This window comes from Sebastes umbrosus, chromosome 23, assembly GCF_015220745.1.
Source record: "Sebastes umbrosus isolate fSebUmb1 chromosome 23, fSebUmb1.pri, whole genome shotgun sequence".
NCBI classification, from domain to species: domain Eukaryota; kingdom Metazoa; phylum Chordata; class Actinopteri; order Perciformes; family Sebastidae; genus Sebastes; species Sebastes umbrosus.
The window spans coordinates 6,504,832-6,518,728 of record NC_051291.1 but is presented as its reverse complement, the minus strand read 5'-3'; the positions used below and the strand labels follow the sequence as shown (position 1 = coordinate 6,518,728).

The 13,897-nt window shown below is 35.4% G+C and overlaps 1 protein-coding gene across 4 annotated transcripts in view; it reads right to left on the bottom strand.

Moving 5' to 3' along the window:
- Nucleotides 1-531: 531 nt before the first annotated feature.
- LOC119482792 (thymidine phosphorylase-like) overlaps nucleotides 532-13,897 on the bottom strand; it is a 37,699-nt gene continuing 24,333 nt past the window's right edge. For 2 of the 4 annotated variants that reach the window (XM_037760667.1, XM_037760668.1), the window contains 9 exons: nucleotides 6,486-6,609; nucleotides 5,885-6,087; nucleotides 5,703-5,801; nucleotides 4,341-4,470; nucleotides 3,263-3,381; nucleotides 2,904-3,066; nucleotides 1,463-1,690; nucleotides 1,028-1,168; nucleotides 532-946 (listed from right to left, as the gene is read on the bottom strand). In XM_037760667.1, coding sequence (XP_037616595.1) covers nucleotides 804-946; nucleotides 1,028-1,168; nucleotides 1,463-1,690; nucleotides 2,904-3,066; nucleotides 3,263-3,381; nucleotides 4,341-4,470; nucleotides 5,703-5,801; nucleotides 5,885-6,087; nucleotides 6,486-6,603 — 1,344 coding nt within the window. In that variant the 5' untranslated portion in view covers nucleotides 6,604-6,609 and the 3' untranslated portion in view covers nucleotides 532-803. Of the gene's footprint in view, nucleotides 947-1,027; nucleotides 1,169-1,462; nucleotides 1,691-2,903; nucleotides 3,067-3,262; nucleotides 3,382-4,340; nucleotides 4,471-5,702; nucleotides 5,802-5,884; nucleotides 6,088-6,485; nucleotides 6,610-8,940; nucleotides 9,003-13,897 lie in introns of those variants that run through there. The other 2 variants (XM_037760666.1, XM_037760669.1) reach the window with 2 other exon arrangements.

Here is a 13,897-nt window from a genome sequence, read left to right as displayed (position 1 = left end):
CATAGTATAGAATGTCGAAAAATTTCATGAAAAAACGTCATAGTATAGCATGTCGAAAAATTTCATGAAAAAACGTCATAGTATAGCATGTCGAAAAATTTCATGAAAAAACGTCATAGTATAGCATGTCGAAAAATTTCATGAAAAAACGTCATAGTATAGCATGTCGAAAAATTTCATGAAAAAACGTCATAGTATAGCATGTCGAAAAATTTTATAGTATGGCATGTCGAAAATTTTTATAAAAAAAGTCATAGTATAGCATGTCGTAAAATTTGATGATGAAACGTTATAGTATAGTATGTTGAAAAAAAGTTAGAGTATAATATGTCGGAAAAAAGTCGTAGTATAGTATGTCGAAAAATTTGAACAAAAAGTCATAGTACAGTACGTCGAATAAAAAGTCAGTATAGTATATAAAAAAAAATGAAGAAAAGCCATAGTATAGTATGTCGGAAAAAAAGTCATAGTTTAGTTTGTCGAAGAAAAAGTCATAGTATATGTCGAAAAAAAAGTAGAGTATAGAATGAATCAAAATTAAACTCTTTATTTGTATATTTAAAAATATCCGTCTCCAGTAGGAACCAATGAGCTTGGAGCTGAGAGCCACAGACAGGAAGCCAGATAGTACTGAAAGACGGACAGCACATTGTTCGTCTGTTCACGATACTTATTGAGAAAGATATAGATATATTGTCTCCAGCATTTTCAGTTCAAGGATCCTGTATTGTAAACTACATGATGGATCTGACTGATCTGCAGGGGTTTGTTCTTATGTGTTACTGAAAGTATTGAAACGTGCCTTACTTAGGCAGCAGTATTTCTCTCACTAAAGTATTTTTTTCTTTGTTTTCATGTGTTTGCAGAGTCAGAGCGTTCTGCAGTTGATTGATCTGGTCTGGACTGGGAGCCGGTTCCTCATAATGGAGCCGCAGCCAGGAGGCGCCTGAAAATACACAGAAATCAAACATCCTGAAGGGTTTAACTGGATTCCCTGAAATCATCATCGCCATCATCGACCTCTCACCTTTCTGGACCTTCTGACCCAGCGACACCAGCAGCTCCGCTCCTACGCTGTGATTGACAGGTTCTCCGGCATTTGATCGTCCCGCCCCCAACTTATGAATGACTTCAGCTAACATCAAACCATCGACATCCCCGACGAAACCTGCAGGAGGTCACACAGAACGGGAGGCCTTAATGTGTACGCTGGAATCAATCTTTGCTCCATTTCCATTTACGATTAATTGCTGATCGATTATTCATGAGTTGCTTTAACGTTGATCAATGTTAAAGTGCATAAGTACGTAAAAATATAAGTAAGTACATAAGATATAAAATATAAAAATAAATAAAATATCTGTTAGTAAATTACTAAGTGGGTAAGTAAGGAAATATATAAGTACTTAAGTAAATAAAATATATATGTTAGTGAATATATAATATAATTGTATTTGTTTACCATCTGCAAGCGTCTTCAGTTCCATCTGATGTTCTGATTTCCTCAGGATACGGTAGTAATCTGCGTTGGCGGAGCACAGCGAGCGAGCCGTCTCATTGGCTACGCCCTGCGCCTCCATCATGGCCTGGAACTTGGACAGAGCAGCTCCACCAATCACAGCGTCAGAAATCTGCTTCCTGCCCTCCGGTAGGTCAGACACTTTACCAGTCACCTGCAGCAACAGGCCGCCTGCAGAAACAGAAACAATACTCAATATTTAGTAAGTTTATTTTACTTGACAATTGGAACAAAAACATTATTACTTTTGTGACACAACTTTTCAACTTCTTTTTTCATTGACTATAATTTTCCAATTACTACTTTTTAAAAAATTTTTTTTACTATATTGCAATTTTATTTTGGCAGGTTCCGTCCTCCATAGCATAAATAATGAAATTAATACAAAGATAAATAATTAAAGAAGCAAATTAAAATTTGTATAATATTTTATAAAAAATTCTATGAAATGTTTAATATTACTTTTGCTACTTTTAATGACATATTTATATATTCATTGAGTCATTTATATATTTATTCAATTCTTTTTTATTTTGGCAGGTTACGTCCTCCATAGCATAAATAATGAAATTAATACAAAGATAAATAATTAAAGAAGCAAATTAAAATTTGTATAATATTTTATAAAAAATTCTATGAAATGTTTAATATTACTTTTGCTACTTTTAATGACATATTTATATATTCATTGAGTCATTTATATATTTATTCAATTCTTTTTTATTTTGGCAGGTTACGTCCTCCATAGCTCCACCGTTAAACGAAAGAAGAAGAAGGAGAAGGAGAAGAAAAAGGAGGAAGAGGAAGATGAGGAAGAGGAGGAGGAGAAGATGAAGAGTCCCTGTAGATGGTTTTCTGTAAGAAGCCCACCTGGCCACCAGGAGGAGCTAGTGATCTTTGTAGTTTAGGGAGATGTTTGTAGGTGATGACAGGAAATGGTCCAGATGGCACATGGAGAAAAGTTTGTCTTCAGTTGGACCTCCAGTCCAGAAGATTATTAAAATAGTCAATAACGTTGAGGACTGCACAAGTTAAATCCAGCCATGTCTAAAGACTGAACGACCTGCAGGCTGCAGGTGTGTGTGTGGGGGATGATGAAGATCTGCTGAGGACTGGAGCAGCTGACAGCCGGACGGGAGGAAAGAGGCTTAAAACGGGATTAAATGACCATTTATGATGGAGCATCCTTGTAGCTTCTAACAGTTACCATGGTGACAGGAACACACAACTCTTCTATTCTTCTTGTGTTTATTGGCGGTAGATAAATCCACCTTAAAGGCGACCTTTCTGCAGTCGTCATTGATTTGATGAAAACCACAATAACACATATCACCAGATGTATGACTTTTAAAGAGCACATCAGGGTACAAAATAATGTGGTTACCCAGAGTTGTGACCAGCTCCATCAGGTCGTCGGGTCCTTTTCCCTTCAGCGTCTCCAGAGACTCGATCACCTCCAGACTGTTACCCACAAATCGACCAACCGTAGCGTCCATACGGCTGAGGATCACGCACGTGCGTATGCCCAGGCCGTTCCCGGCATTCACCTGAAATAACACGCCACCATCATCATCATCATTAGCTAAGTAATGAATATTTGCGTCATGGATTCATCTGCTGTAAGGCTGCAACTAATGATTATTTTCATTGTCGATTAATCCGTCAATTGATGTGAGGACAGCTCATCTACCGCTGCGCAGAATCGACCAATCTTAATATGATAAATACTTCTAATGTACTTACTAATGACTGTGCTAGTTTTTTAGCATTGTCCAGGTCTTTGTAGAGAGCAGCTCGTCCAAACTTCACATCCAGCACCACAGCATTCAGAGACTCGGCTGCTTTCTTTGAGATAATCGAGCCTGAAACAACAAACACGATTAAATTCATATTTAACTGAGCAGAACTGCTTCAGTAGTACTGCTACTGTAGTATTCTTAAGTCATGTTAGTAAATATGGAGGACTAAAGCTGCCATTATAATAAGTTAACGTGATAATAACGGACAATATGTGTCATTGTTTTGTGTTGTTGATTGATTTACAATAATAAATATATACATACATTTGCATAAAGCTGCAAATAGTATACTAGAGTATTAAATACTTGACAAATCTCCCTTTAAGTTACATTTTAAACAGATAAAAAATTTAATCATTAATCATGGACAATCATGCGACTAATTGTGATTAAATATTTCAATCTATTGTCAGCCCTAAAATAAATAAAGAACATTGATAAATTAACATTGTGAAATTTTAACACTGTTTAGTTAGAGGCTTCAAATAAGAAATATTAAAAATAAATACATATTTTTTTCACCTCTTCCTGCACTGTATATTATTTATTTTTTGTTATGTTTGTGTAGTCTTAATTTGTGCAAAATAAATAAACAATAAATGACTCAATATGTAAATGAATGAAATATATAGGGAAATAAATAAAAACTGAAATAAATATAGGATTTTTTTTACTGTATAAAGGACTAAAACTGCCAGTACAATAAATAAATAAATAGATAAATAAATTAAATATGTAGGGAAATAAATAAATAGAAATAAATTTAAACAGAAAATAATAAATTGTGAAATAATTAAATATAAAAATAAATGAATTAAAAAAAAACGTAATTTGTCAAATAAATAAAAACTTTTTTTTTTTTTTTTTTTATATTTATGTACATATTTAGTTATTTTAAAATTTACCTGCACATTTATTTGATGATTGAGGGTTTTATTTCTATATTTCTTTCTTTATTATTTAATTAATTAATTTGTTATAATGGCAGCTTCAGTCCTCCATAAGTAAAACCAGTTCAGAACCAGTGATTAGTGGTACGCTGTCCACGGTACTGGTGACATCCCGCAGAGCGTACAGGATTCGATCTGCAGGAACCAACGTCTCCGTCTGACCCACAATGCAACAGCCCACTGAGCCCAGGATCTCCAGAATCTTGAGACAGAGAATTAAACTTAGAACATGCAACAACTAAACTAAAACTAAATTTAGATTAATTCATTAAACTTTGCTAGTGGTGGGATGTAACTAAGTTCATTTACTCAAGTACTGTGGTTACGTATAATTTTGAGGTACTTGTATTTTACTTGAGTATTTCCATTTTCTGCTACTTGTTGCTTCTGTAAATATTATACTTTTTACTCCACTACATTTGTCTGCTTTAGTTACTTTGCAGATTCAGATACAAATATATTGCAGATAAATATGCAGATATTAATACAAAAATAAACTAATAAATTATGATGTATTATTATAGATTAAACTACCAGCAGTATATAAAGTCATAAAAATTACCTCCATCTTTACCAGCTGCAGCATTAAAGTGAATTAAAGTGATGAACACATTAATGCATCAATAAATATAATATAATATGTATTATTCTGCATAATAAGTACATCTACATTTGGTACTTTAAAGGGACTTTTTGTAACTTTCAGAATTGCTTGTTAACAGCGACACCTGTGGGAGTTAAGTCAATGAAAGTCAGCGTCGGGCTCGTGCTTGTGCTCGCTCTACATAGACATGAACGAGCATCGCTCAAAACAGTGAGGCGACACACGTCAGCTAAAACCACAATATCACTCTATATTTCACCTGCTTGGCAGTAATGTTAGCTGACCAGACGAAGGTCTCTCCATGAATCAATGCTGATCCTAGTGCTTTTCCTGCCTCAGCCTCCAGGGCTGAAGCAGGAAAAGCAGGTCGGTGCCGGGGCTGAAGCAGGAAGAGAAACGTTATCGTCTCCCGACTCCGCCCGCAGGGAGACACCGGCACCCGGTCGGAGACGATAATTCACAAGACACGGGAAACCTAAGTTGGTCTGGAGGAGCTGCAGCATTTATTTCTGCACAAACACCCACTGTACATTCACTAGATATTCTCAGAGCTAAACTAACTCTCCTGCAGTGTGGAGTGAGCGCGCATGCACGTGTAGAGGTGGAGCGAGACAGTGAGAACGCGCGCGGTGTGTGAGTGAAGGCAAGCAGGCAGCGGAGCAGAGACTCCGGCCACACGCGAGCGCGCATGGGATCCCGACCCGGTAGATTTATACGTGTAAAAAGTTACAAACAGTCCCTTTAAGTGTATTTCGATGCTAACATTTGATTATTTCTACAGTGTGGTATTGCTGTAAAATATCGGAGTACTTCCTCCATCACTGTTGTACCTGAGCTGCTGATTGTTGGATGTTGTATCCTGGAATTGACTCCAGTTTATCCAGAGTTCCTCCGGTGTGGCCCAAGCCCCGCCCACTGATCTTAGGCACCTGACAAACACATACCTGAGGTTATTATGACATCATAGACGTACTGAGTATATCACGTATGATGTGTGCGTCGGCAGCTGTACCTTAAAGCCACAGGCAGCTAGAGCCGGCACCAACACCAGACTGACTTTATCTCCCACCCCTCCTGTTGAGTGTTTGTCAACCATCAGCCCCGACCACTCTTCTGGCCATGACATCACTTCCCCCGATGACGTCATCTCCCTGGTCAGGTTCACAGTCTCCATGTCGTCCATTCCTTTCTGCCAGATAGCCATCAGCATGGCCCCTTAACGGAGGAAGAGGAGGGAACAGCGGGTGATGAATGAAACACATACATTTAAAGAATAATATAAAATAAATACAAAAATACAAAAATAAATGTAAATAATTTGAATAAATACATAAAAATAAATACATGAATAAATAAAAGTGGAAATTAATCAGAAGAGTGAATAAATAAAGTAATTAATACAAATGTAAATAAATAAAAAAGCAAATTAAAACAGAAATATCAATTTATATCACAATTTATCAGTTATAAATATTTAGATTTATTTGTAATATTTTTGTTACTTTTAATGGCATAATTATTTATTTATGGAGTTATTTATTTATTTATTTTGGCTGAAGAGCAGATGATAAATGACCTCAGGGAAGTGTTTTAATGAGTTGAACGGTTCGTACCGGTCTGACATTCCTGTATAGTTTCGTTTGTAACAGCGTGGACGAAGGTTTTGATGTCTTCGTCACTTAACGCTCCTCCATCTCTCTTCTTCTTGATCAGATCTGCGATAGACGACATGTCGACCTGGGAAAAATAAACAGAAACAGAAACCAGTCGATCAACTTATGAGCGCCCTTATTTATTCACCCTGTGGCTGCCGCCCGTTCTCTGGTGCTTGCTGTTGTTTACATTTCCCTGGTGTTTGTTTTTTTTGGTTGCTGAGTGATTGGAGGGTTATTAAGTTCACCAGTTGCGCAAGATGTGGGATATTGGCTCTTAAATGATAGTTGAGTGTGACAACGCCTTTCCTGTAGGGCTTAAAAGAGGAAGGAAACTGCAGACCCAGTTTCATTATGATCTCTCCTTCACTAAATGCAACAGATGTTATCATCATCTTCCCGAGGACTATGTTGATGTTCTGGAAAAACAGATTAGAACCAGGGTGCAACGAAGAAATGAGTCACTTCGAGACTTTAAGTCCCAAAATGAACAACAGTGAACATCATTTTCATGTATGTTTAAATAGGAATGACAAACCCAAAATAGAAATGCAGCACTTTAGTGAATAGCTTTGTACTTACCACAGATGTATAGGCCTACTTACTAATGCAGAATGTAAATGTAATTTTAATAATTTCAGTTGAATTAGTAATGTAGTGGAAATTACATGTCAGTATGAACATTTATTTGCAGGTTCACTTCATATCAGTATTTTTACATGTTTTATCTATTATTATATTTCAAGAATTATAAACACAAATAACCTAAAATCAAAACAAATATCAAGAAGTTACCCACCCAATGTAATATAAGTTAATTTTACCAGACAATAACAATAAATAAATACAATGGTCAGTAATTTCATGCAGTTTTAAATATCCTTAAAAACTGATCTGCTTTACTTGCGATAAAGTCAAATGTTTGCTATGAGGAAAATATTTGGAGGAGCTTGCCATTATCTGCTGGACTTTGCAAGTCCTTAACATTTTAGCATCACTAGAACACCAATTTTTTATTGAGATTTGATTGCGATAATTGTTTTTATAGATATTTTCTTGTACTGGTACATCAGTCAGTGGTTTCATCAGAATAACTTCCTCATAAATGTCTTGTCTTTTATCAGGTTGTGCAGAAGGATGAAGCTGAAACCGAGCTTGAGAGGTGTACAATGGCAGTGTTTGTCATCAGGGAGGAGAAGGATCCTCTCCAGCCACCACATGACATTGGGATTGTTCGTGAAGGTGTGGAAGTCCTTAATGAGTTGCCATCGGTCGCACATGCATGTGCCATGTTATTTGGCTTCATCTATGCTCTAAACTTGAGCTATCCAGGTGAGCTCAAATACACTTTTGATGCACTGCAGAAAATATTCATGGGGATAGAGCCAAAGAAAATGACACGCAAAGTGTGCAGTCTGAGTGTCAAGCTCTAAATACTGGATCAATCAAGAAAGACATTTGGATACAGCATGTTTTTGTTCTGTTTTATATCTTGTATTCAAATACATTCCAAGATGATGGAAGAGTTTCATTGTTAATTGTAAATAAGAGAGAGAAACAGACTTTAATTCAAAACTGGCTCCAGAGGATGCATTGCCAGCAAAAAAAAGTGGAAAGGCCAACGACATACCTAACAGAGACTGTCACTTTTAAGTGATGTGAAGAAGCGAAACAACTGTGCAGTGACAAAGGACAAAATGGACAAGACTTTTTCACTGCAAAGACAGGACATTATGGGAAAGGAATCAGGAGTGGAAGAGTTGAAAGATAGATGGCCTTAATTTCAGATTTTCCCTGTTAACAGAATTATTTCTGTGGTATAAATATTGTGGCACTGTTATTAACACTGAAATGTGAATAATGCTAAATTCACAATGACCAGCAATTCAGTACTAGTAATGGTAATGTTCTTAAACTGACTTATGCACAAAAGAGCAAGCTTTGTTCATAGATTGCACCCCCAGCAATTGAACTGCACTTTTCCTTGGTTGTTTTTTTGGGTCTCTTGATTTCACATTTGTAATGGTTCAAAATAATGTGACATTCATACATTCGGGTCATTTTATCAAAGGATAGTCAAGTTTTAACACTGTTAGAATCTATTTTTACACTTCTTAATGGCTATTACATTACATATCTCATAGCAAATTAAAAAAAGAAATATCAATTTATGTCACATTTTATCATTTAATTAATGGATACATTTATTTTTTAATGCTATTTAATGACATATTTATTTATTTATACTTATTTATATAAATAAGTTTGGTAAATAAATAAGCAAGGAAAGAAAAAATCATGCAGAAATAAATAAATAAATAATTTTTTAAAAATAATATCAAATAAATAAAAAAGAATATCTTTGTTGTTGTTTATTTGCCTCAACAACATCAGTAATACACACAAATATACGTACACAGTCAGAGTAGCGTACCTGTTGTGGTGTTTTCAGTCAGTGAGGAATGAGGAGCGTCAACCCTGCAAATACATAAAGAAATGAGAGATCAGGAGTCCGCCGGCCAATGGGAGTGCAGGGAGGAGGAGGAGGAGGAGGAGGTGGAAGTTGAACTGTTTTTTTATATAAACCAGGGCGCACCCTGTTATCTTCCAAATAAATAGTTTAACTCCTCTGTCAGAATGCAGCTTATATGGCCGTGCAGTGTCTAACGGCAGTCCTTTGTTGTTACAGTATTTGCATGTTGAGTCCTGCCACGTTGCTTCCTGTGAAATATAGTCCCAGCAGTTCCTTCAATTTGTGCATAAAAAGAGTTTAGTTTAAGTATTCTCCTCGCCTTATTCTGGCGGAATACTTCCTTCAGGAACTTCCTTCAGGAAACGCAGCGCTCTGGGTTAGTTCAGGCAAACAATGTTCTCAGATTTACTGAACTCACAAAATCAATGACAGATGTAGTCAAGAACACATGAAGTGTGACTCATAAGGGAAGCGAGTCAGGGTAGATAACAAAACACAGATGTTCGCCTCATGTGACCCTGTGTGAAACCAGCATTAGAGCTACTTTGATATACTTGTACCTTTTAGAACTACTTTGATATACTTGTACCTTTTAGAGCTACTTTGATATACTTGTACCATTAGAGCTACTTTGATATACTTGTACCTTTTAGAACTACTTTGATATACTTGTACCTTTAGAGCTACTTTGATATACTTGTACCTTTTAGAGCTACTTTGATATACTTGTACCATTAGAGCTACTTTGATATACTTGTACCATTAGAGCTACTTTGATATACTTGTACCTTTTAGAACTACTTTGATATACTTGTACCTTTTAGAACTACTTTGATATACTTGTACCTTTTAGAACTACTTTGATATACTTGTACCATTAGAGCTACTTTGATATAATTGTACCATTAGAGCTACTTTGATATACTTGTACCTTTTAGAACTACTTTGATATACTTGTACCTTTTAGAACTACTTTGATATACTTGTACCTTTTAGAGCTACTTTGATATACTTGTACCATTAGAGCTACTTTGATATACTTGTACCATTAGAGCTACTTTGATATACTTGTACCTTTTAGAACTACTTTGATATACTTGTACCTTTTAGAGCTACTTTGATATACTTGTACCATTAGAGCTACTTTGATATACTTGTACCTTTTAGAACTACTTTGATATACTTGTACCTTTTAGAACTACTTTGATATACTTGTACCATTAGAGCTACTTTGATATACTTGTACCATTAGAGCTACTTTGATATACTTGTACCTTTTAGAGCTACTTTGATATACTTGTACCATTAGAGCTACTTTGATATACTTGTACCTTTTAGAACTACTTTGATATACTTGTACCTTTTAGAACTACTTTGATATACTTGTACCTTTTAGAACTACTTTGATATACTTGTACCTTTTAGAACTACTTTGATATACTTGTACCATTAGAGCTACTTTGATATAATTGTACCATTAGAGCTACTTTGATATACTTGTACCTTTTAGAACTACTTTGATATACTTGTACCTTTTAGAACTACTTTGATATACTTGTACCTTTTAGAGCTACTTTGATATACTTGTACCATTAGAGCTACTTTGATATACTTGTACCTTTTAGAACTACTTTGATATACTTGTACCTTTTAGAGCTACTTTGATATACTTGTACCATTAGAGCTACTTTGATATACTTGTACCTTTTAGAACTACTTTGATATACTTGTACCTTTTAGAACTACTTTGATATACTTGTACCATTAGAGCTACTTTGATATACTTGTACCATTAGAGCTACTTTGATATACTTGTACCATTAGAGCTACTTTGATATACTTGTACCTTTTAGAGCTACTTTGATATACTTGTACCATTAGAGCTACTTTGATATACTTGTACCTTTTAGAACTACTTTGATATACTTGTACCTTTTAGAACTACTTTGATATACTTGTACCTTTTAGAACTACTTTGATATACTTGTACCTTTAGAGCTACTTTGATATACTTGTACCTTTTAGAACTACTTTGATATACTTGTACCATTAGAGCTACTTTGATATACTTGTACCTTTTAGAACTACTTTGATATACTTGTACCTTTTAGAACTACTTTGATATACTTGTACCTTTTAGAACTACTTTGATATACTTGTACCTTTAGAGCTACTTTGATATACTTGTACCTTTTAGAACTACTTTGATATACTTGTACCTTTTAGAGCTACTTTGATATACTTGTACCATTAGAGCTACTTTGATATACTTGTACCATTTAGAACTACTTTGATATACTTGTACCATTAGAGCTACTTTGATATACTTGTACCATTAGAGCTACTTTGATATACTTGTACCTTTTAGAACTACTTTGATATACTTGTACCTTTTAGAGCTACTTTGATATACTTGTACCTTTAGAACTACTTTGATATACTTGTACCTTTTAGAACTACTTTGATATACTTGTACCTTTAGAGCTACTTTGATATACTTGTACCTTTTAGAACTACTTTGATATACTTGTACCATTAGAGCTACTTTGATATACTTGTACCATTAGAGCTACTTTGATATACTTGTACCTTTTAGAACTACTTTGATATACTTGTACCTTTTAGAACTACTTTGATATACTTGTACCTTTTAGAACTACTTTGATATACTTGTACCATTAGAGCTACTTTGATATACTTGTACCTTTTAGAACTACTTTGATATACTTGTACCATTAGAGCTACTTTAATATACTTGTACCTTTTAGAACTACTTTGATATACTTGTACCTTTTAGAACTACTTTGATATACTTGTACCTTTTAGAACTACTTTGATATACTTGTACCTTTTAGAACTACTTTGATATACTTGTACCTTTTAGAGCTACTTTGATATACTTGTACCTTTTAGAACTACTTTGATATACTTGTACCTTTAGAACTACTTTGATATACTTGTACCTTTAGAGCTACTTTGATATACTTGTACCTTTTAGAACTACTTTGATATACTTGTACCTTTAGAACTACTTTGATATACTTGTACCTTTTAGAACTACTTTGATATACTTGTACCTTTTAGAACTACTTTGATATACTTGTACCTTTTAGAGCTACTTTGATATACTTGTACCTTTTAGAACTACTTTGATATACTTGTACCATTAGAGCTACTTTGATATACTTGTACCTTTTAGAACTACTTTGATATACTTGTACCTTTTAGAACTACTTTGATATACTTGTACCTTTTAGAACTACTTTGATATACTTGTACCTTTTAGAACTACTTTGATATACTTGTACCTTTTAGAGCTACTTTGATATACTTGTACCTTTTAGAACTACTTTGATATACTTGTACCTTTAGAACTACTTTGATATACTTGTACCTTTAGAGCTACTTTGATATACTTGTACCTTTTAGAACTACTTTGATATACTTGTACCTTTAGAACTACTTTGATATACTTGTACCTTTTAGAACTACTTTGATATACTTGTACCTTTAGAGCTACACAGCACTGATTGGTTACACGCCATGAGCACTAGCCAATCAACACTGAGGGTTAGCGTCCCTCAGACATGCAGACAAAAACCGACTAGACAGACGGAGCTGCTCCGGATGTGTCCCTTCATTAAAACGGAAGATATTGTTGCGCAAGTTCCAATAAACCTCCCAAACCTTTATGCTGAAGTTGCAGAAACACCACGATCCTATCTATTTATATGCTAACGAGCATGTCGAGTTTACCAGTTACACAGTTGAACTGAAACTTGCTCTAGCTGCTGATTGGGCAATGGGAGTGCAGGGAGGAGGAGGAGGAGGTGGTGGAAGTTGAACTGTTTTTTTAATATAAACCAGGGCTCCCAGTTATCTTCCAAATAAATAGTTTAACTCCTCTGTCAGAACGCAGCTTATATGGCCCTGCAGTGTCAGAATGCAGCTTATATGGCCGTGCAGTGTCAGAATGCAGCTTATATGGCCCTGCAGTGTCAGAATGCAGCTTATATGGCCCTGCAGTGTCTAACGGCAGTCCTTTGTTGTTACAGTATTTGCATGTTGAGTCCTGTCACGCTGCTTCTTGTGAAATATAATCCCAGCAGTTCCTTCAATTTGTGCATAAAAAGAGTTTAGTTTAAGTATTCTCCTCGCCTTATTCTGGCAGAATACTTCCTTCAAGGAACGCAGCGGTCTGGGTTAGTTCAGGCAAACAATGAAGTGTGACTCATAAGGGAAGCGAGTCAGGGTGGATCACAAAACACAGATGTTCGCCTCATGTGACCCTGTGTGAAACCAGCATTAGAGCTACTTTGATATACTTGTACCTTTTAGAACTACTTTGATATACTTGTACCTTTTAGAACTACTTTGATATACTTGTACCTTTAGAGCTACTTTGATATACTTGTACCTTTAGAGCTACACAGCACTGATTGGTTACACGCCATGAGCACTAGCCAATCAACACTGAGGGTTAGCGTCCCTCAGACATGCAGACAAAAACCGACTAGACAGACGGAGCTGCTCCGGATGTGTTCCTTCATTAAAGCGGAAGATATTGTTGTGTAAGTTCCAATAAACCTCCCAAACCTTTATGCTGAAGTTGCAGAAACACCATGATTTGCCAACGCTACATTACTCGCCCGTACGAGTCTGTGTTTTTACATGAACGTTTACATGAACAACGTGAGCTGATGTGGAGCGTCGTAGAGCTTGAATGCGATAGCGAACGTCAATACCTTCATTTGTTGATCCATAATTTACCCAGCTGACTAGAAAAACATCTGATCGGATGGTCTTCACAGTTTCAACCAGGACTTACGTTACTAAAATAAGATCAGATTAGAGCTACTTTTATATACTTGTAACTTTTAGAGCTACTTTTATATACTTG